At 40.0% G+C, this 24,261-nt stretch overlaps 1 protein-coding gene and 1 pseudogene across 2 annotated transcripts in view; both read right to left on the reverse strand.

Moving 5' to 3' along the window:
* Window positions 1-24,261, reverse strand: part of LOC125887275 (uncharacterized) — a 753,166-nt pseudogene that overhangs the window by 178,848 nt on the left and 550,057 nt on the right.
* The window catches only part of gnao1a (guanine nucleotide binding protein (G protein), alpha activating activity polypeptide O, a), a 140,336-nt gene continuing 125,739 nt past the window's right edge, over window positions 9,665-24,261 (reverse strand). The window contains exons 7-8 of one of the 2 annotated variants that reach the window (XM_049575087.1): window positions 12,984-13,137; window positions 9,665-10,709 (exon numbers count right to left, since the gene is read on the reverse strand). In XM_049575087.1, coding sequence (XP_049431044.1) covers window positions 10,522-10,709; window positions 12,984-13,137 — 342 coding nt within the window. In that variant the 3' untranslated portion in view covers window positions 9,665-10,521. Of the gene's footprint in view, window positions 10,710-12,983; window positions 13,138-14,505; window positions 24,239-24,261 lie in introns of those variants that run through there. The other variant, XM_049575086.1, reaches the window with a different exon arrangement.

Below are 24,261 nucleotides of genomic sequence, written 5' to 3' on the forward strand. Positions count from 1 at the left end.
GTTAAAGGTTATATTAGCATTTTGGATGATGGTCACACACCTGAAAGAACTATAATATCTGCTGACAGATACAAAGGTCAGTATTTGAAAAAGTGACACAAAGGTCAGTGGACATTATAGATATTGTTGATCTCATTATGGCAATGGTGAGTACAATAAAGATGATAATTATAATATTCCAGTATCAAAATGTTGCTGTATGCTCATTGTTATTTTTGAGGTGTAGGTTGTGAGAGATGGTATTGACTTGTACTGTCACTGTGGGCTAAATTATGTGGACACTGGGAACAGCAGCTACTGTGATACAACAGCTAACTGGGATCCAGTTGAACAAACAAACAAATAAATAAATAAATACGATAAAGATGAAATAATTGGTCCAATTTTAAAAAAGAAAAAACGCCAGAGCAGCCTTTAAACAGCTACAGATAGGTAAGTATTGTAAGAAGTAAGGAGAGTGACTGAATGATTTTGTAAAAAGCAATCAGGCTGAGTCGAGTAGATAACATTCAGAGCTTCCCTTCCTTACACCTCCTCCATCTCTCTCTCTGTGTTCATCCTCCCTCCTCCTCTGCTGAGGTCTGATGGCTCTTTCCAGCCACCCAGCCTCTCTCCCCCTCTCTCTGTATTATGCTTGAACCCCATGAACCTGCCTTTTCCTTACAGCTACTGCCACAGCAGCGAGGATGAAAGACTCCTCTCTCTCTTCATGTGTGAATGAACACTGTCTGACACCACCTCCCTCTCCCTCTGCCTCCTATCACTCCAGCTCACATTTACTATTCTATCTCCCGTGACAGGGATTCCTTGTGATCTGTGTGTGATGTTTCATGTCAATACGACCCACAGTACAGTTGAAATACACCTTAATAGGAGGCTAGAGCATGTGTTATCTGTTGAAGTGCGCGTGCTGAGTATGTGCAGGATCACGTTTCTGTTATATATCAGTGTTCTGGCATGACACAGCTCCAGATGAAATGTGTGTCTGCAGCGTAGACACAGATATACGCATTATCAACAAATTAAATCAGGATGTCATGACAACGTGAACAGATAGCAGTATGCTGTGTTGCTTAGAGTTCCTAGGAGAATATTCTGGTAATACCCTCAGTACCATCAGAGGATGAGGATCTTATTTCATGTTGACTGTATATGTATGAAGAAGTAGGAGAGGGAATCTATAAAGCTAAAACTCCTCTTGGGTTGATGTAGTGTATATGTTTTGTTTCAGTGTTGTTGAGTTGAAGTTTGCATCTTCAGCATTTGACAGAGTGTGTGTGTGTGTGTGTGTGTGTGTGTGTGTGTGTGTGTGTGTGTGTGCATGACAGAAAAAGTGTTCGTTTCTGAACTCACTTCAAGACTTCCTCTCAGTGGGGATCAACTGAGGGGCAGACAGGAAGCAACATGTTTGTGTCTCTCTGTTATCATGTGTGAATCATGTGTGGGTGTGTATGTGTGTGTGTGTGTGTGTGTGTGTGTGTGTGTGTGTGTGTGTGTGGGGGTGCTGTGAAAACTCTCTCCATCTTTTCTGTTTATCCCCTTCAAGAAAAAAAGCCCTTATTTTATGATCGTGGTCTTTGTAGGGTTCATGGTGTTCATCCTCTGGGGATGCAGCAAGTAGGCACTTAAGAACTAAGTTAATCACAGGTCAACCACATGAGTGAACAGATATGTTTTAAACAAGTACACTTATCAACATTGTCGAAACCCCTTTTCTGGAAGTCAATAATTAAAGACTTTTAAAAAAACGAAACTGAGTACATACATCTATTGCTTGTGTGTGAATGAAATTATGGATAATTATTACAGTATTTCATCTGCTGTTTCTGCATTTACTTCCAAAATGGTTAAACTTGTGATTTGTTTAAGGAGAGCTCTGGCATTTTTCATCCTGGACCCTATTTTGTGTCCAAAGTGCTATTTATACTTCTGTGTCGAATTGACGCCATACCTACGGCGTTGACACTGTGTCGATGCAGAGATTATGCTGTTAGCTACGCTGTAGCCTGATGTTTGTTTATACAATATAAAATTCCACATGGTCTGCACTGGTGTTTAGGTGGGTGGAGTAAAACATTAGCATACTAACATGCTTACAGTGACAATGCTAACATGTTGATGTTTAGCAGGTAATATATACCCTGCTAACTAACTCAGTGTTAGCATGACAATTTTTTGCATTTGGCTTAAAGCACAGCTGTGCCTAGATCCTGCTTAACAGAGCTGCTAGCACAGCATTAGATTCTTAGTTATCATTACACACATAATACAGCTGAAGCTGATGAAAATGTTATTAGATTTGCAGGGATTTGGCACTGGTGCATTATAAGAACTCACTTGAATAAAAGTTGTGTGTTAAGTACATATGCCACAAAAGATTTGTAGCTCCTGTGTTTGCTTTCACATTAGGTCCGTTTCCACCGCAGGAACTTTGGGGTAATTTTACGGGGCCGGGGCCGTTGGTGCGTGTCTCCACAGGAACCACCCCGGAAGGACAGAGTTCCGGAACTTTTACAGGGGCTAAACAAGTCCCTGCCTCGGAGTAGGTACTTAGAACGGCCCTGAAAAACTCCTGGGTGGGGCTTGGGATTTACTTGGTGCTGATTGGATATACTCAAGGCGGGATGTGACGTCAACAGAAAGCTGCAAAATAGCCGTCATTTTTAAAACTCAGCAGACGAGGGTTAGCGCGTTCATAGCTTCCACCGCCATGTAAACGAAGAGACGCGCCAGAAACTCAGCAACCACCTCAGCTCCTTCCATGTTGATTACCGTCTTGCTTATGTCTGCTTTCTTCTTCTTACTTCTGCTTCGTACTTCTGCTTCTTCTTCTTTGTTGTTGTTCTTCTTTGTTTGTTTCTTTGCTGCGTTGCCCCGGTTAAAATGGTCGCGCAACGATTACGTCACATCCAGAGCCCGGTAACTTTACAGGAACCTTCCTCATACTCCACTCTCTCAGTGGAGACACATGTTGAGAGGGCTGAGCAAGAGGACGTTCCTGTAGTAGTTCCTGCCCCCAAAATAGTACCAGGAACTTCTTTAGTGGAAACGGGCCTAATGTGCAGCTCACTCAAACCATCAGGACCAACGCTGAGCTTTAGAGCCAATGAACATAGTGGCAAACCATGGAATTACAACTTCTGGGCAGTGCTGGGGAGTAATTAGTTACATGTAACTAGTTACAGTAATAAAATTACAAATAAATGTAACTGTAATCAGCTACAGTTACTGAGGAAAAAAATATTTAATTGAATAAGAGTTACTAATTAAAATGTTGGTGATTAAAAAGGGGTTGCATTTGACTGAATTATTTTCAGTAAAAAATTCACATGTAGCATGTAACATTCTGATGCTTTGCTTCTTTTCATTGTGAAGGAATCTTTTGTCAAAGCCTCTAGACATTTTACAGCTCTGTTGCCTGGTTTAAAACATTTGTTAGAAAAGTAATCAAAAAGTAGTCAAATATAATAAGTTACATTACTTTGATGAGGTAATTAAACAGTCACATTGCTTATTACATATTTAACAGGTTAACTTGTAATCTGTAACCTATTACATTTGAAAAGTAACCTTCCCAACATTGCTTCCGGGTTCATCATGTAATGCCCTGAGGCCAAAAGCGACACTTCCTGAAAAACTTACATTAAGAAAGAGATGTCTGTAAATCAGCTTTTGTTTTAACGTCACAACCCCTGCAAAATGATTTGTTTCCCCATTGGGATTTGATATACGCTGTCTGATAACATTTCTAAAGTCTAGAACAGCCACATCATTAAATCATTGTTATCCCCATTCAAGTCAGCAGAGGGCTAAACCAGAAGTTAGCTGCTTGGCCGGTGGGAGTCTTTAGTGTGCTTGCTCTATGGGCCAAATAATTCAGAAGACTGGGGAACTTTAACACAGTGGAAATTGAGCCTGTTTGGCTTCATGCACCACTGAGCAACCTTAATGGATTGAACGAGGCCCTGCCTCCAAGGCTATATCCAGGTCTCTTTATTCATCCATGCACTTTCCCCCATTGGCCCCCCCACGTGTTCCCGGTCAGCCTGAGCCCACAAACTTGGCATGATATCAAACAAATAAAATTACTTGATAGGCTCTGGGAAAGTTGTACAAATAAAGTTTGGGTTTTTTTTTGCAATACTGCAAGTGTACACTGCAATAATTTGGAAGCAAGGCTGAGTGGCCACACCGTGTTCAGCTCTCTTAATACGTTGATTTGGTTATAAACATGTTCATAAAAGAATTGGCCAAATTTGAACTTTGACCTGAGGAGGGTGCTGGATGAGAAGTCACAGGAACCGTCAAAGTTACTTTACATCATCTTGAGAGCAATCCATCCAAAAGTTGCAGAGATGTTTCATCACATAACTCAAAATATCATATCTGGGGAACACAAAGTATCCTAATCAAATTCCATGGCCATCCATGCACCATCATGAAATATTCTAGTCTGGGTCAGAGGAAGACCAACCAACTGACATTACTCTCCCTACACTCCCACCACCAGCAAGGGTTAAAATTTCCCTGCTCTCCTGTGAGCCCACATGATTGCTTGTAAAGCTGTGTCTAATGGTGTTGCCGCTTCTCCAATCAGTAATAAAAATTACTCATGAGTAAAATGTTATCACAGCTGATGGGAATGAAAGCCAATTTTAACATGCAGTCACCATGACTGGGTTCACTTAGGCTCATTTTATTCCAGATGGCATTAAAAACTATGAGTATGATTTTTAATATACCAGTAATCTAACAATAAAAGTGTTCTGAGGAAAAAAACAGAGCACATTAAGAATAATGCAACAACTGAGATGAAACAATGGGCTTTATTATCTCTGGAAAAGTTTTGTGGGGATTGAACTGTGGTCTATGAAAAGTTGCTTGGGTCAGCCTGATTTATTTTACAAACACAAATGTAAGTTTTGTCCCCTGAGATAATTTAATTCCTCACTCTGTGACTGCAGCAGCGTCGGGCTGCCTGCTGCTGGCTATACAACACCCAGCTGTAAACAGCCAGAGCTTATTAAAATGCAATTAAAGGAGATCATCAGCACTGTCTCATTTGATGTCACAGTGCGCACCAATAATAATCTTGATGCTGGATTTCATTTCATCCATGGCACTGTGTTCATTTTATTTCCTGTTGTTGAGTGTTTTACATTTCTGCTGGCAAGCTCTCGTGTTTTGGGAGCCAGTGAGCCATCTGATTAAACATTTTACCAGGTATCTGAATTAAATTTAGAATTTATCGTGCTAGCATCTAACTATTTTGGAGGATTTACGTTTAACATGCAGGTTTTAAAGGGACAATTCACCCTGAAATCAAAAGAACATATTTTTCATTTTTTTTCGTACCTGCAGTGTCAGATTGGTTTGGTGTGAGGTGCAGAGTGTTGGAGATATTAACCTTTGAGATGTCTGCCCTCTCAACATAATGGAACTAGATGGCACTTGGCTTGTGGTGCTCAAAGTACCAGAAATACATTTGAAAAACTCAACAGCAACGTCTCTTTCCAGAAATCATGACCCAGTTACTCAAGATAATCCACAGATTAAGTAGCGATACCACTGGTCAGTGTAGCTGAATGACAAGAAAATAGTTCCTACATGAAACTGCACTCAATGAAATCTGTGGATTATCTTGAGTATCCTGGTCATATCTGGAGACATCGCTGTTAAGGTTTTTAAATGCGTATCTTTTTGGCACTTTGAGCACGACGAGCTGAGTGCCTTCTAGTTCCATTATATTTGAGAGAAGGCAGACATCTCTACAGCCAAGGGTGGCCAGACGTCCTGAAAAATTCTAAACAGTCCCGAATTACCAGCACTTGTCCTGATTGTCCCGAGTACTGACTGCTATAGTAATAGCTGTTACGAACAAATTAAAATGAGCTGTCTGTGTGCCAAGACTCGACATGACTTGAGACTTGAAGGCAAAAATGCTACGGAGACCTGACTTGGTGACACAGTGATATTGAAACATGCTGCACTGAACATACTGTGTATTTGGAGCGCTGCCAAATAGTTATGAATAATTCATACATGCAACAAGCTTCTGCTGTCACTGGAATAAAGAAGACTTGGAATTCAAATGAGAACCCTTTCATTAAATTATTAAGTAGTCTTCATAAGTTAGTAAATCAATGGTTTTTTAACTCTCTGAATCATGAAAATATTATTAAATCACTTATGTAGCTATAATTCCTGCTTTCATATTTTACAAATATCCAGTTTTTCCACCTAAAATAGCAAAAAATATTATTTCCGCTTGTCTATTGCACTGATTGGGATATCATAAATAACAGATTGCTGATGTCCTTCTCCTTGCTTTAAACCAGATGACGGAGAGTGCAGGAGACACCGTGGCCGGAATTTGGGATAAAAATGTCTAAAAAATGTGTTTGTCAGCTCAAAGGGGAAGTACGTCCGTTTTCACATTTCATACATGTTATTCCTATGGTCTAAGACAGTCGAAAAATATTCGTAAACATCATCAACTTTCTCCAGAATCCATAAACTAGAGTGCTAAAACTTAGATGTGTGATGTCACAGGGTATAAAGTCTGGATCTGCTCCATAGACAATGAATGGTGAAAGATGTTCTAGATGACACTGAGAGCATCCAGGGGACTGATCTGAGTATATGGGTGCATTTTCTGTGTTAGCACTGAGAACACTACAATAGAATAAAGCTCATTTGGGTATAAACAAGAAAAAACAATAAAACATATTGGCATTCTGAATTTCGGTGGTGCTCCCCTTTAATTACAGTCTTCGCTGCTGAAAGACATTTACAATGACGGTAACACTTTACTTGAAGTTCTCTACATAAGGGTGACGTGACACTGTCATAACTATGACATGACACAGTCATGAACCTGCCATGAACATGATGTACACGTCATAAATGTTTATGACTGCTGTCATTAAGTGTTATTCAGTTTTTGTCATGACAAGTTGACATTGTTTGGGTTGTCCTGATGATGACAAGTTAACATCAATTAAAGTGACATTAACAGAAGTTGTCTTTGTCATGACAAGTTGACATTTAATTTGTTTGGGATGTCCTTACTACGACAACTTGACCTTAACCAGGATGACATTACCAGAAGATGTCTTTGTCATAACAACTTGACATTAACAAAAAAAATACACCTCTTTCTGTGTTTATGACAAGTTGACATAATAATTACTACAATTAGATGTGCAAGGTTACAGAGCGATTCTAACGCTCGGTCAGACAGATGTGTGGCAGGATACGACACAAAACTGGCTGTCATGACACCATTATGACAGTGTAATGAATAAATTATTTGACCTAAAGTAAAGTGGTACCATTTTGATTTTTCATTAAGATATCATGCCACTCTTAAGTAGATACCTTCAAGTAAAGTGTTACCAAAATGACTAACATGCCTGTCACCTGTGCGTAATGGTTAATAGGTCTTGTAAATACAGTCAGGACACTGTGCTTTACACGGCCGCCACTCGCCTCACTCAATGTCATGTAGTCCCCCTACATCTCCAACACTCTGCAACTCACACCTAAGACATCTACACTGATAAACAGCACTACAGGTAGGAGAAAAAAAAATATGTATTTTTGATTTTGGGGTGAACTGTCACTTTAATTTCAACATATCTGCTCTGAACTGCTTCACAGGTTTGTGCTGACTGATGACACCTGGCAGCTGTTTCCTCAAAGCTGAAAGGTAAAAACACAGACACAGTGACAGTGAATGACTCGGAGGCCAGAGGAAGGTTTTTGTAGTCATGAAAACAGTGGCTTTTTAATGTAAACACTACATTCGATTGGTTTTTCCAGCACGGACATCCCACATGAAATAACAACCATTCACTAAAGAGGAGTAGAGGGAGAGAGAGAGATAGAGAGATAGAGAGAAAAAAAGCTGCACAGAAAAAAAGCATTCACTGGGTAAAGAACAGAACAAAGAGGAGGTAAAAAAAAAATAATAATGAAGGTAACAGGAACAGAATGCCAAAGAAACAGGTATATCATGTCATTATACACAGTTGTTTTCTTTTTTCAAAACTAGAAATCAAGAAGGCAAGAAAGAGAGGTCTATATAGATAGATGATAGATAGAGCGATGAGGGGTAACATAGATTAGGTATGAACAGATAACAAATTTCCAAATCTACTTATTTTATGTGTCTGTGTGTTTGTGTGAGTGCAAGCAAGTGTGTGTGTGTGAGACGTGAGAACTGTGCTTTTCATTGTAGACCTGGAAGGTGTGTGTCGAACTGAAAAGAGACAGAGAGAAAGAAGAAGAAAGGAGCATGACTTTATACAGCGTCGATGTGTGAACATGCGGCGTCCCTAACTAGCGGACGCAGCCAGAAACGTGCTCTCCTCAAAAAAAGTGGTTCATTTTTTTCTGAAATAATAAAAAATAGATATTGTTATAATATTATATTTAATCGTTCTGAGTCAGGCTAAAGTGAGGACACGGTTCTAATGCAGGGAAACAGGCAAAACGGTAAAATGAGGGGAAGGGATGGGTGGGTCGGGGCACAGTTCAGAGCATTACAACAACACGGGGTCAGTCTGAGATCGGCGCGGTTCCGAATCAGCTCGCTGTCAAACCGGAACCCTTTGCAAAACATCTTGATTTTAAAAAACAGAGATATAGAGAAAAAATGTTTTGTAGCTACAAAGCACAAGAAATATTTAGGATATTACAGGATCATAATGATCATTGTTGTTGTTGTGGTTGTTGATGCAGTAATACCCATCTTCATTGGTTTTATTAATTATTATAGATGTTTTTGTCCTTTATTAACTGTTTGAATTCTACGTTTCCCAAAATCTTCTTCTTCCAAACCTCCCACATGACCTTTCAACTATTTGAAACTTTGACTGTCACATTTTTTATTGTTTATTTGGCCCCACCCCGTCCCATTCAGGAACCAGTCATCCTTCAGCTTCTGCTATCTGTCTTCTTAGCTCTTTTTTCGTATTTTCTTTTTTTTTCTTTTTATTCATCTTTTTGCTATTTTTATTCAAATGTTTTTTGTTTAATTATTATCTCAACAGTTTCTAGGTGAAGCTTTTTTTTTTGACTTTTATGAATTAACTGGTCTCTTTATACAAAGGCTTGAGTAACTCATGCTATCTGTGTCAGGGCTTTAGGAGGAGGAGAAGAAGAGGAGGAAGAGAGGGAGGGAAGAGAAGGGTTGGAAAGAAAGGAGGGGCCCTTTGAGCCCGAAATCAGGACGGCAAGGCGCCATGCAAAAAAATAAGGCAAAAAGAAAGATGAGAGAAGTGGTGTGCAAATGAAGAGAGAGACAGAGAGTGGTATGTGTAGGACAGGCGATCAATCAATAAATAAATTAATAAATTAATCAACCATTATCAAACCCAGAGTGAGTTTCCTTACATGGAGAATGTTAGTAGGTCTAGAGGTTATAACAGTGAAGAAAGTAGAGTTATAACGTTGTGTACTTGCTTCTAAAAGCGTAGCTATCTACAGTACAGTACCTCAGTTACATGGCACCGAGAGGACATTTAGCACATTTCCTATTGGCTCTCAGGCTCGGCCACGACCGACTGTTGGTTAATGGCTAAGGCCAGGTTTGGGAGACAGGAAGCCTCACTTCCTGTCAATAAAAACCGGATTGCAGGGAGTAAATTCCCCCCCCCCCCCCCCAAAAAAAATAAAACATAAAAGGAAATTGACAACAAACATTTTAAAATGTCTTGGCTAATGTAAACAAAATGTTAAAATCAGTGTTGTCAGTTTCAGCAGGTCTTGAGAGTTTTTTAAGGTTTTCGCCGACCCGTCTGCTGTTTTCTAGTGCTATCGAGATCTTCACATATTTCCGCAAATATTGTTATTACATAATCACTACTATAGCAAAAAAAACAAAAAAAACAAAAACAAAATAATACACAAATAAAAGTGTCAAGGTGAGGCAAAATGTGAATAAAAATCAGTGTACAGACTGACAGTCATGTAATAAATATACACACGATCAACAAAAATAAAACAGAAGTCATATTTATAGTGATAAAAAAAAGCAAAAAAAAAGTACAGGATTTGTTTTTGTTAATAACAAAAGACACGGCTGAGAAAGAAAAAGAGAGGAGGACGGGGAACGGAGGCTTTCATTGACTTTGTTCAAGAAGTTTTTCAAGGCTGCAGGGTTTCGTGTTTTCTACTAAAACAAATTTGTTTGCTCGGCAGCGGGCCAAAGAACATCAGGAGGAGAAGTCGGAGCGAGAAGAGAAGAGACAAGAACTAAAAACATTATATATATATATATTTATATATACGTATGCCTATTTTTTTTAAATTATCCTCATTATTAATATGTACCTAGTTGCATTTTTCTTTCTTTTTTCTTTAAATAATCAGCAAAATCATCAGCGTCATCATCACCATCATCATTTCCACAGCAGTGTCAAAGGAACAGGAGCGAGGAGGAGGGGAGGAGGACAGGAGGGGCGAGAGAGAAGAGGGGACAAAGGGGGAGGACATTACAGGGGTGTGCGGGCGTGCTCAGTACAAGCCACACCCTCGGAGGTTGTTGGCGATGATGATGTCGGTCACGGCGTCAAACACCACCTGGATGTTTCCTGTATCCGTGGCGCAGGTCATGTGACAGTAGATTTCCTTATTTGGGGAGCGGTTCTTGCTCTCGAACTGTGCTTGGATGTAGGCTGCTGCGTCCTCATAGGTATTGGGTCCTAGCGAGACAAAAGACAGACGGAGAAAATCAGAGATGATGCACTTCTTATATAACAGACTCATCTGCTCCTCTCTTCAGAGAATATTTCCAAAATGTTTTTAATTTTTTCTCAGACATTCACTCATATTCCATACGACACTCTTAGGACTTGTATCCTCCTTTTTATTAGACTTCCCTGACTCGACATTGTTTGAAATGTAGAAGACCATCTCCTTTAACCAACCTTCCATCACTACAGACATCTACATTATCCATAAACGTCTAATAAGGTTTCAGATTTACGGTGATTTTGATAACACTTCATGAATTCCTTAGTAATGCATCTGCAATCTATGATTTGGTTTTCTAAAACAGATCTGGTAACTAGAGCTTGCACTACATTCTGGAGGTTTGGCTTTATATTATTCTAATAATATTTAAACATACTCTGCTTCTCTGGGCAAAGAGAGAAAAAGGGTGAAAGAGAGCACTCGAATTTTTGCACGTTGCCAGCTTAATATTTTCACACCTCCTGCACAAAACAGCTGATTCTGGAATGGGTGTTCTGTACATATTTGTTACATTATAGTACTTTGTAAAAGTATCTGTAATTTTTTTCTTGGATTTTTTTTAATTCTATATTTATGTTCTTGAGGGCTGTAGTACTTGAGCTTCTTTTTATTTCTCTTAATATGTTAACTGCATGTTTAATGTATGAACCAAAAAGCCAAAGCGAAGTCAAAAACCTACTGAGCAATAAATCCTTTTCTGATTCTGACTCATGTATACGAGTGACACTGAATTAGCCAGTGTGGTCAAAAGTGTAGATGTGATACGAAAACTTTCTTTGACCATGAAGCCCAGTCTTACTCTACAATTTTCTCATTTACCAGTGAACTACAGGACTCTCTACTAACAGAGACAAACAGAGTAATCGCTGAAATACATGGGGCACGGATGCGACGTATCACTTAGGCGGAGCTACCTGCTAGATAGATTCTGTCTTGATAGTGTGTGATTGATGGACTGCTGCCAGCTTCACTGTGTGTAGTTTTGACAAGTGCTAATGCAGTTGTTCATGCAGGGTTTGGAAATGTAGTCTATGTATGTATGTATGTATGTATGTATGTATGTATCTATAAACATAAACATATATGTCCAAGAGGGCAGTATAAACATCAAACATGAGAATGAATATAAACTGTCACATACACACCCACACACACAGTTAAGTACATAAACAGGTACAATTTTCTAAAACAATTTCAGTAAGAATCTGAGTAGCAATCACACTGACCAAGAGTGCTATTTTCTCTAAATACCCAAAAGGTTACTCTGCTGCGTCACATTACCTCTGGTTCAGTGAGCTATTAATTGTACTATTTTTGACACAGTTCTTTGCAGATTTGACCTGTTGAAAGGGCTGCAAGCCACACAGAGAGAGAGAGAGAAAAAAAAAATAGACTAGCTGCGTGAAAATAATGAAGAGCTGTGAGATGCCTGTAAGGGCAAGTGCAGCTTCCCTGGTCAGTGTAACAGCTACAGTTGAATATAATAGGTGTGCTCTGCTGTGGGAATGCTGCGGCAGACGTGTCAAGCCATTACTGTGTCCCATGTATTTCGTCCGTCAGTGTAATATACAGCTTGTGCATGAAATGTCTTTATCCTCACTGAGTTGCAGTTTTGTAAACTTTGATAATCTGTACTCGGGTCACATGTCTCGCCTACATCCAGGGGTCATCTCATTCCCTCTGCCACTTCTTGCAGTTCTCGTTCTCATAAAACTAAAGTTACATTCACTGTGTTTCTTTTGTGTCTAGGCTAACTGGCTGCTGGCTCCAGCTTCATCCTTAACTGACAGGCATGAGAGTGGCATCAATCTTCTCACCAAAGTACTCCAGATTGTCAAAATATTCCTTTAAAACTGCACCTGAGACATATTCTTAAGACCGCCTTCTGTGTAGTAGTGGTCCTATTTTGCAGTCTGCAGATGAACAGCCCAGTAAACCTCTTTCCTCAGCAATTTGAGCAAAGCTAAAATGGTACAGCTGTGTTTTTGTTGTGTTTCCCTCATTTTATATCCCAGCAAATTGATCAGCCAATTTAGGGTATATCAGGCTTTTTTGGTCCTGTGTAATTGGATTGAGTTTAACTGGTTTGCAGCTTTTTGTGTTCTCTGAGAAATCAATTTGGTGCACCTGTCAAGTCTGGTTGCTGCTTACGTGATTGGAGAGGTGCTATTTCTCACCAATGCTCTCAGGAAAACTGACAATTCTTTCCTGTTATTTTCTACCTGTGTATTCGGGGAAGCAGATGCTGAGTGCAGACTTCTTGATCTTCTCTGCAAACAGATCCTTTTTGTTGAGGAAGAGGATGATGGAGGTGTCGATGAAGAACTTGTTGTTGCAGATCGAGTCGAACAGCATCAGAGACTCGTGCATGCGATTCTGCGGAGGAGGAGAGAAGAAGAAGGGGAGAAATAAAATGGATGGGAAAGATGAAAAAAGTGAGGAATAAAAGAAGGAGGATGAGATTAAAGAGGAATAAACAGACAGGAGACAGAAGAGAATGAGAAAATGGAAAGAGATGGCAGGGAGGGGAAAAAGAAGAGACAAAAAAAGTGAATGGATGATGATAAAGAGAGAAGTGGAAAGAAGAGAAAAGTTAAAGTTACCACCAATCTAAAATGGAGACTGTGGAAAAAAATATAACTGTTAAGATCAGTCTTGAGTTCAAATGAGCCAGAATCTTTGCTCACTGTTACACACTTAAAGAGTGAGAGAAATGACCCCTCCCCCTTTCAAAATAAAGCTGTATGTTGCAACTTTTATTAAAATAAGTTTTTCTCATATTTGAAGAAACTGGCACTATATCCTGACAGTAGTACATGAGACATTAAATCTGAGAGAAAAAAAATCACATTCCTCCACTTCCTAGTGCTTCTGCTTCAATTCTTTTCAGAAACATATTTTAGTGTACTGTTTAGCTGTAAAATGAGAGAGTTTGCCACTGGGCAGTGCTTGATTTTGGCATTTTTTAACATATCAGCGGAGTCACAACCTCACTCATTTTTCAGCTGAACAGTACACTAAATATGTTTCTGAAAATGTTTGAGGTGAGAATTGGGCAATGAACAGGATCTTGATTCATATTTGATCAACACTGTCTAGTTTGACAGTTTGACCACAGTTCATGAGCAATTGCTGACATGATTGACATGAGCATTAAGGCTCTGATTGGTTGTTTTGTTCAGCTGCGGTGGATTCTTGCAAATGCCATAGAAGCACAACAAGGAGGCAGAAGAACCATGATTTTTTTGACAGATTGTCTGTCTCATGAACTACTGTCAGCATATAGGGACAGTTTAATCAAATATGTCAAAAACTTGTTTTAATAAAAGTTACCAACTACAGCTTTAACTCACTAACACAAAAGAGAGAGGAGAAAGGGGAAGATACAGACTTCAGGGGGGATAACACATTCTGCACAACTGCTGCTTGTGCATCTTAAATCACACTAAGTGCAACATTCTGCATGCATATTAATCAGTCAGACACAGACACCAACCGGAGTGGTTTCATTGTCTCACCCACACATGAACAACAAGAAACAGTAGCAGTGTTAGTCTCTAAAGTGGGCCTGTTCAGGAAATTCTTTTCAACATTTCCAACAAATAATCATAGTTAGTAAAACAAAGAAGGGAGGGAAGGAGAAAACATCAACAAACATCCTCAGTATTTCCACTTAAATATCCTGGAAATGCAAATAGACAGGGCAGACACAAAATAATTAGGTCAGGAAAAAATACACACATATCAAGTTACTCATGTGATGCTTTATTGTCATTTCTCTTCTGTATAAATACAACTTTCAATAAATTATCACAGCAGTGAGGGAGATACAGCAGATATATTTTACCTACAGTGCTCAGTAAAATACACCACACACACACACACACACACACACACACACACACACACACACACACACACACACACACACATTTTGCTGTAGGTGATTTGGAAAGTACAGACAGGTGTTGGTTGGTTGACAGAGGGGTCAGAGAAATGAAGGCTAATAAAGCTGCAGCAGTAAGGGTATGATGAGTAATAGCATGATGAGCGCGAGGACTTTTACCAGCTCACAGTCTGCCTCCTTAATTCTACACAAGTTCATTATGATATGTCCCATGCAACTGCCTGAATCCTCTTCCAGTCCAGTCATAGAGCAGGATCTTCCTGGCTCTGCAGAGGCTTATGTGCTCATTGTATGGAATTAGAACTGGACCACAGACTGTATATAAAGATGTACGATGCATCTCCACTTATCCCCACTGTACAGAGGTGAAGCTAAAATTACAAGTTTTCCACGCATACACCCATCAAACCGATTGCAAGCAGTGCCACTGAATGCAAGCCCACCAACTGGCTCACACAGTTGTCAATCATGTTGTAAAATTCCTGTTTTATAGCATCAAATAACTAATTAAAACCAAACTTATACGAAAAACAAACACTTGAACATAAAGCAGCATGATAAAAACTACCTTAAATGACAGAAAAATGTATTTGACGTGTGCTCTGAGTTTTTAGTTTGGCCTGTGTCCTCTCCACTAACATAATGAGGGCAATCTTTATTATGACCGATACTACAGCCAGCCACCAGGGGGCGATTGAGATGTCGCGGCTTCACTTTTGGGGATCTGTCATGTCATCCATCTTTACATACACTCTATGAATTGGACATATTATAATGACCTAAAAGCATTTACAGGCAAAACCCTACTCTACTTAAATTAGAAGCATAAATAAGTCGGCAGAAAGACACTACAGGAGTTCATTTAACTCTTACATGAGAAACATTTGGCACTAAACTTTGGGATCAAAGTTCAGTCAGAAACATTTGGCTGCCATTGTGGGATATCAGAGATTGTTGCTAAGGCTTTAAGTGGTACAAGGTGCTAATATCTCCATCTGCTGCCCAGATGAACTAGGACCTTTGCTACCTGAATGAAATGTTGACTGTATTATTAATTACACCAAAGCCAGTCACCTAAAAAAAGAGACTGTATCCATAAACCTCCTCTACATAACCTACAAATCTCTCGTTCACTACAGCCTATGAATCTATTATTTATTGCTGGGACAAACTACACTACCCACTATCCTCTCAGCTTGGCCCGCTGATGTAATTTCTCATTGGTTGTTGATAATTCATCAGGCGTACCGACTTGCTGTGAAAAGCACAAACACACATATACATGCCATTTCACACACACACACACACACACACACACACACACACACACACACACACACACACACACACACACACACACACACACACAGAGCGTGATCTGCTCATAGCTAGCTCCTCTCAGAGAAAGCATCAATTCTGTCTTCCCCTTATAAACCAGCTATTAGAGAGAGAGGTTTAGGTTTCAGGCACAAATACAATGAAAGGAAATCTTTTTTTTGGCTCTTGCAGGACTACAGCATTCTCATATCATGTGTCTGTCCCTCATCAGCGAAATGAGAGTTCAGTTTATCAAGGATGAAGCAGAGATAAGATTCCTAAATAACACTTCTATTTTCCTCCATTTTGATTTCACACTTTTATACCAAAACTCATGTTAAAGAAATGGTAGCTGTGTGTACTTCTAATAGCACAGTAGGCATGTTTTGGTCCATTTACTGCAGTCTATGTCCTCTATCAGGCCTTTCTCATTCCCAGGATGTGGCAGCTTGTTCAGTAGCCCCTGCTGTCAACTAGTAACCCACAAGGCACCCTTTAATGTTAGTATGAGACTAACTCAAACGTAAACCCATCTGCAGCAGTGATGTAGTATGAAGAGTGAGAACATCTGTATAGGGTGGGAGGGAAGGGTGTTGGGCTGTCAAACAAACACAAGACTTTAGGGTTATTTAGGGTGTAATAGTTGAAGTGCAGAGGCCCTGATTAAGCCGCCATATTTGCAGGTCATGAGTGAGAATGTGTTGCCAGTATACTGGTAAAATAAGCCAGCATTTAAAATGGCAAAATTCTGCAGCAAAATCAGTGAATTCCAATGGAATTATGAGAATCAGTGGACCCTCTCACAGGGGCTGGGTAAAGATGCGCAAATATTTGCATGTCAAAGTTATATTTAGGTGATTTCAATACTGTATGTAAAAACACAATTATGGGCCTTTAAGTGCATCTGGTATGCCACTGAAGTCTCTGTGCAACAGAAACATGGATACATCCTGTTCTGTGTGCTGCCCGAGGAAAACACAGGCATGAAAGACGTTGGAAGACAAAACTCGAACAGTATATTGCCACTGCCACCCTGAGGGCAAATACAAATGTAGGCATGTCCTTTCAGCTGAATGTGAATTGGAGCTTGCTAACTTAGTGTGGATGAAAATTTCAACAGCCCGTTGTTCTGCAGCTCATGTCTACTGCCGGCTGCTCTCTAGGCTTTCAGGCATAAAAACAGGGACATAAATGTATCAAAAAAAAAAAAATAAATAAAAATTACAAATTAGGCAAGGGGTGTCTCCACAGCCTCCCGCCTTGCATTAAGTGAGGATGTTGGTCAACAAAAACTATTCATTCAACAAATGCTGGATTAAACACACATTTACAGTGACAGGGCATTCAGGCAGATGGAAAGATCCTGTAATGTTACTGAATGAGGGCACAGTTCTATTTCAGTGCAAATGTTAAATGATGAGAATAGTTTGTTTCATCTTTGCTGTCTTGTGCATTTAAAATAACCCCCAAATCTAAGCATTTAGCACAGATGCTCAGCATGTCAATGTTTATTTGTTTGTCAGTGTTGTCTGGCTTTATGGAAATTACAAAACTGTTTTTCTATGCACAGTTTAACCACAGACAGACGTTGGAAGTGAAGTAAAAAAGTTAATTAAAAAAATCTGTGATGTGGACATATTTTGACACCATTTTAGGGTTAGGAATGTCAGTTTTGGTTGATTTGGCTTTTGACAGCCCAACAACCATTTACCGGTAACTAAACGGTTAATTTTTAATAGTGAAAAAAAAGCAAACTTAAGGGAAATACATCAAGAGACCTTTCCCTTTACTCTCCTGACTACGTGAGATTAACCAGAGCTTTCAAAGCACTATCCAATAACAAGTGGCGGTATTTTCTTGTTTTGTGATGTAAATGTCTGACAAAGTTAGTCAGAGTCAGTTAGTCATGTTAACATGTGGAAACATAGTGCCCGCTGCATGCTCTGGTCTGTTTTGGTAGCTAGCCTTCGTTGCTCTGCACTGCGCACCACCCAGGCAGGGTGGGATCTAGCTAGCGGTGCCACTTATTTGTAATTAGCAGCGCAAGCTTACTCACTAGGGCTACCTAGCAGGTGGCTGTGGCAACAGAAACATAGTCTACCCTTCGGTCTCCCTAAGGTCGCCCCAGTGAATATGCAGCCTTGTTTTGTGTCGCAAAACCCCTTTGACATGATTATCCATGTTAGCACCACTAGCCATGCTGACATTGCTTATAGAACTAACAGAGCTAATAGTAATAACATAGTAGGGCTAAAAATCTCTGATTTTTTCACTACAAATCCGATTCACGATTTAAATCGATTTTTTCCCCTCCTACTTACAAAAACAATATTTGTGGCCTGGTAGCACATACCTGGGGTCCAAAACTTTCAGCATGTGAATAAACCCCAGCTTTTCCACAGTAGCCTATATATGGGCACCATATCTCTTGCAATATACATGGCGACTGCATCTGTGATCGCTTTCCACCGGACCCCTTTCTTATCATACGGCAGTGTTTCCCCTACCATTATACTGGATCACAACAGAAGTCATTTAAGGTTACCTTTACTATAGAACAGGTCTATACCTTGTCCTTTTATTAAACAAACTAAATAGCCTTATGTTACAGGCTGAGCCTGATGTGCGTGGCTTGTGTGTGTGTGTGTGTGTGTGTGTGTGTGTGTGTGTGTGTGTGTGTGTGGAGCTGTCTATGTGTGTAGTTGATGTTGGAAGTATGAGATGTTAGTGCGCCGGGTGTGGTGTGTGATGTCAGACAGATGCGCCCCGGGAAGAAAGTGAGGCATGTGCTCTGTTGTTTACATCGAGCAGCCACAGTGAAGAAGCCTACGCAGTTCTGCATGCTGTTTTTGAGTTATTAGCTAAAAGAGCTAATGGTCTTCAGAGGTCCCTTTAGTACGGTTCAGGGGTCTGCCAGCTTGGCGTTGGTAACACTTATTTATCTTATTTACACAACGGCATGTCATTTCTGTCCCTACACAGTGCACGTCTAAAATCCTCCTCTGCTCTCTGTGTTGCGCATGGCGGAGTTCGGCCCTGATGCGCACCCACACACACACACACAAACACGTGAGCACACAGACACAGGTGAGCACACAAAAGCGCTGAAGAACTCGTTCCCTTTCTTGAGAACGAGTTCTTCCCCGCTCGCTGCCATGTTGTTTGTGTATTAAGCGCGCGGGGGGGGAGGGGTGAGCCCACTCTGAAGTACAGGAGCCCAGCGGGGAGCGGCGGTGGCAGATTTTAAAGAGAAACTCGATTTTCATTAAAACAAATCGGCCTCAACTACAAACTCAAATTAATCAATAAAATCGATTTATCGCCCAGCCCTATAACACAGTTAACAATACTTTGCGGCTCAAAATTTTAGAGTAACCTGAGGGGTACAGGAGGGTGGGCACAATGTTTTCAATGCAACGCTGTTGGGTTGGGGTGGTGTTACTAGCGGTACTGTCGAATAAGTGCTGCTGCTAGCTAATTCCTACCAGACCTGTGCAGTCCAGTTAACCAAAGAGCAGCAAAATTAACCTAAAGACCAATATGCATAACAGCACACTTCGTGTTTGGCAACAGAACCAAAAAACATCTGAGGCTCTCTGGTTGAAAATGGTGGTTTTATTTGGCATGGGCAAGTGAGGTGACATTTTGACATCCCATGGGTGTGTTTGTGTCTTCTGTGTGTTTGTGTGTGTGTGTCTGTTGAGGGCCTGTGTGTGTGGAAAGGGTAGACAGGTGCCTTCTGGGTAATTAATCCACAGATACTGACTCCCCCACAACCCCCCATGGGCTGATGTTGTCTCTCAAACACACACACACACACACACACACACACACACACACACACAGACACAGACACAGACACACACACACACACACACACACACACACACACACACACACACTGACCTTTCCTGTACTATCAACAGACACACATGTAGGTAACTATATACAAAAGGTAAACAGGCACAAATGCACACAAGATACACACTCACACACACACACACACACACACACACACAGAGGCTGATCAACAGCCTCAGGTAGCTCTCTAATTAGGAAAAGTTGGCACAGATGTGGTAGGAAGAGCCGATGATGTCATTTACCTGTCTAAAAAAAATTGCAGCTCTGAGCAGTGGGTGGAGACGTGCCCTCGCTGTTTGAGTGTGGAAGGGAAGAGTGGAACGAAGCAAATGCCCAGCTCATAAATAAATAAAGAAGCTCTCTACCTCTGTTTGCCAGAGAGCACTCTTAGCAATAAAGCTGCACACACACTCAGCTCAGTCCCACAGACAAACAAAGCTCTGTTTCTATATGCTGCTGTAAACTGTTGCTTACAAAGATAGAAGGGAGGAGCTGATGGTGTTTCCTGGTATTATATGCAACACTCTGGCTTTAATGTCAGCAGCTCAAATTTGAACCGTTCCCACAAATTGCACACTTTCCACTTTGTCATTTCAACTAAGCCATGCACCACATCAAACCTTAATCCAACAGCAGCTCTGGGACGACTACCATCCAGCAGAAATGGAACTCACTCAGTGGAAAGCGTAACATCGGGGCGAAAACAATAGTCACAAGGTTGACATTGTAGTCCCAGAGGACTATATGTACTCACCAGCACACAGTATTTCTGAGCTCACCTCTGGCTTATTAAGGCAGAGAGGTGGACAGTAGGGATATTACACTGTGCAGCCCCACTTTGGATTGGGCCCCAGGGCCCTATAAAATCAATGCCTCCTCTGAAGCATTATCTGGGAATAGTCTGGGTGAGTCAGAACGATAACTCTTGAAGCTCTTCATTTAAAGTGATTTCATAGTAGACCCATGAATGCTGCAACATGAGAGCCGGGAAAATCAATCCTAAAATATGACCAGAGGTGACATCAACAGGGATGAAGAATGATGGCTGGAAAAAAATAGCAACTTCTTTCCTATAAATTTAAATATGAATTTACATTTAAGATAAAGGGGAAATAAATAAACTATATTGCTGGTCTCTTTTATCTTAGATCAGAGGTGCATTTTCAATTATATCCTTCTACAGGGACCAAAACAAATGTATTCCCAAATGAAATGCACCCAAGGCCAAAACACTAATAACACTGTTCCTCTGCAACATAGAAACACACAATCTCACTGCTGTTGTATGAACCCCTGCTGGGTAGTTTTCAACAAAATGATAACAACCATTGCTCAAACCATGACTAATGCTCCGTGGTTTTTAACAACATTACTGAACTGTCTGTGCTGTGTCAAATGACACCACCAAATAGAAAATAAATCACTTTTTTCTTTCTTTCTTTTTTACTTTCTTCTCAAAGGGGAACAATATTCATTTTAAAATTCACACATGATATTCCTTTGGTCTTAGACAGTCCAGACATAAGTAAACATGAACAACTCTCCCAAACAAAGAGGCTAGAGTGCTCAAACTCAAATGTGTAATGTCATAGGGTATAAAGTGTGTGGCTGCTCTATTGACAGGGGAAGGTGAAAGATGTTCCAGAATGTTTTAAGTATATGGGTACATTTTCTGTTTTAGACCTGAAAACACTACAATAGAATAAAGCTCATATGGGTATAAAAAGAATACAAACATGGGTCCACAAAATCCCATTCATTGTCTATGGAGCAGCTCCAGACTTTATACCTGATTACATCCTAAGTTTGAGACTTACTTCTTTGGTTTTTGGCTCTAAAAGAGAAGTGCTCATTGACACAAATACTGGTTGAATTTTCCAAGGACATGGTAATAACATAATGGAATTCTGAATTTAGGTGGCATTCCCCTTTAAAGCCCAATGTGTATGTGATGCTGTGATGATAGCATCTTTCAAATTATCTGAATCTTTTTGAAGAAAAATGAGACCATCATCATCAAAACTGCTGCAATCATTCATTGGGGCTGTTACCACAGCGTCCTTATGATAGCACCAGTGGGAGTCGTTAATGTCAGAGATGTTCAAATCCTACTAGGCCTTTAAAATCTGAACTAATGGCAACCTAAGTGCCATCAATTGAAAATACAGTAAAATAAAGAGAAATGTGACTTAAGAATGACTGAAGAACATGTGACATGTATTTAATGAGTGGAATCACCTTTGGTCTAATTACATTTAATACTGGGAGCAGTCCACTCTGATAATCTTCAACCTCACACAGGTTTTCAGTGAGCAAGGCTTTGCTGAAGGGAAGCTGACCTCAGGCTGTTGTGAGACCGTGTGTTTCTTTGAGGCCAGCGGAGGGCAGGACAAGATGAACGAGCACTGCGTTATTAATTGGTCCTACTTCTTAAATCCTTATGTTAAGCAAGGCGTCACACTGTTCAGAATGGAACTACAAAATGAGCAGTATTAAACCAGTGAATAAGACATTATAACGTGACACATTATTATGACTAGATGAGAAACATATGACTAGGATAAAATACGAAAAATTCAATGTAAACTTATTCAATAAATATTTCAAACTTTTTATACTGAAATGTTATTTCATCACCTTTTTAAATCTCTCTTTTTTAATAGCATAACATGTTTTTAATGATTGTGTGACTGCTACTATTCCCCTGCCCTCTCTCACATCATATGGTGGAGGCTCAGCCACTGCTATGAAGCAAAAAGGAAAATATCACTGTGAAATTATTATAAACTTGACAATAATAAGTTAGGTTTGACTTTGTTGAACAATTTCACAATGACTGCTTCATCCTTTTCTCTGTATTTATGCATATGATGACTTAATCATAATGTCCCACTGATTAAATATTGATTATTTTGCAGCTCCATAATTAAAACTATACTATACATGATTTTCCTAAAAAAAAACAAAGTATAAACAGAAGTAATCTTCAATCATCACTTTGACCCACTAGAACTGTGTGGTGGAGTATTTATCTGCAGAGACTCTGCCCTCTGCCTGAATTTTCTTCTCATTTGGTCTGGACATTCCTGGGCACAGTGCGCAGTGAGGTCAGGACTTAATAAAAAGGAGGCCACCAGGTGCAAGACTGTAAGCAGCATACATCTGAGAGGAAGCTATGAAAATTGTGGATGCCAAAAACGTAAATATAGCAAACAAGAGGGACTCTGGACTTGGCTCTCACTTTCACTTTCCCTAGCAATACCATTTACAATATTAGCCGACAATTCCTGCACAGTCTACCTTTAAAAGAGCACAGTTTAGTGCAACAAAGCACTAGCGAGACACTACCCAGCACATTGCATACATCAGAGACTGTCATCAGAAAACAAAACATATTACTCAACATGCAGAATAACAAGGGAGGCGTGCAGAAAAGCTTTTTTGGAAAAATATATACAAAAAGAAGTTGTTTTTTTTCTAATGACTTAACATTTGGTCATAATCTTGTCAACAGTTTTAATATCTCATGCACATAAAATCTGGAGAACATCTTTCTGACGTAAACTTAGAGTGAATTGAACATGACCCTGTAGTTAAAGAACGTACTGCCCCTCATGTAACTAAGGCATAAGTCTAAAGCAAAGAAGAGTGACATCTCAAATTCAAACTACAGTGATTAAAAACACTTTGGGGTAAACAAATGAGTCCCATTATACCAGTTTTTTGGAGTACTGTTGAACCCCCCCGCAGTTACTTATCAATCAGTCTAGTTCTTTGAGTACGGCACTACTGTATGTACAAACAAATCTCAGGAGCCTTGTATCCCAGAAGGGTCCACTGCAGGTATTGCGCATGATTTCTGCAGCACACCGACAAAAGATGTAGAGTTTTGGTACAATTAAAGGCACAAAGTTACTGGGATTTGGTTCTTCTTAAGCAGGAAGTAAAATAATACAGTAAAAGTAGTCTCAGCGCACCAATAAACCACACAACCAATGAATTCATTAATTAAGAGTCAAGTTGGACCAATGGCTAGCTTTACGGTAAAGCAGTATGGTGACATCACAAACACAGCCCATACCTCTTATTTGACAGGCTATCATATGATGACATCAGTGATAAAGGCCACATATCCTAACTAGTACCGTATAGTTAAACACAAGTCAAACATCCTCCATCCGTTGGCTAACATTTAACAGCATCATCAGTATAGGCCACACCCCCGCAGATTATTTGCTATGATGACATCAGTGACAGCGTCAAAGACAAACTGGATGTTGTTGGTGTCTGTAGCGCAGGTCACATGGGAATAAACCTCTTTGCTGGGTGACTTGTTCTTAGTCTCGTATTGACCCTTGATGTAGTCTATTCCCTCTAAGTAAGTGTCTGGACCTGAGGAGAGAAGCAGAGAGAGA

This window comes from Epinephelus fuscoguttatus, linkage group LG4 (assembly GCF_011397635.1).
Source record: "Epinephelus fuscoguttatus linkage group LG4, E.fuscoguttatus.final_Chr_v1".
NCBI lineage: Eukaryota > Metazoa > Chordata > Actinopteri > Perciformes > Serranidae > Epinephelus > Epinephelus fuscoguttatus.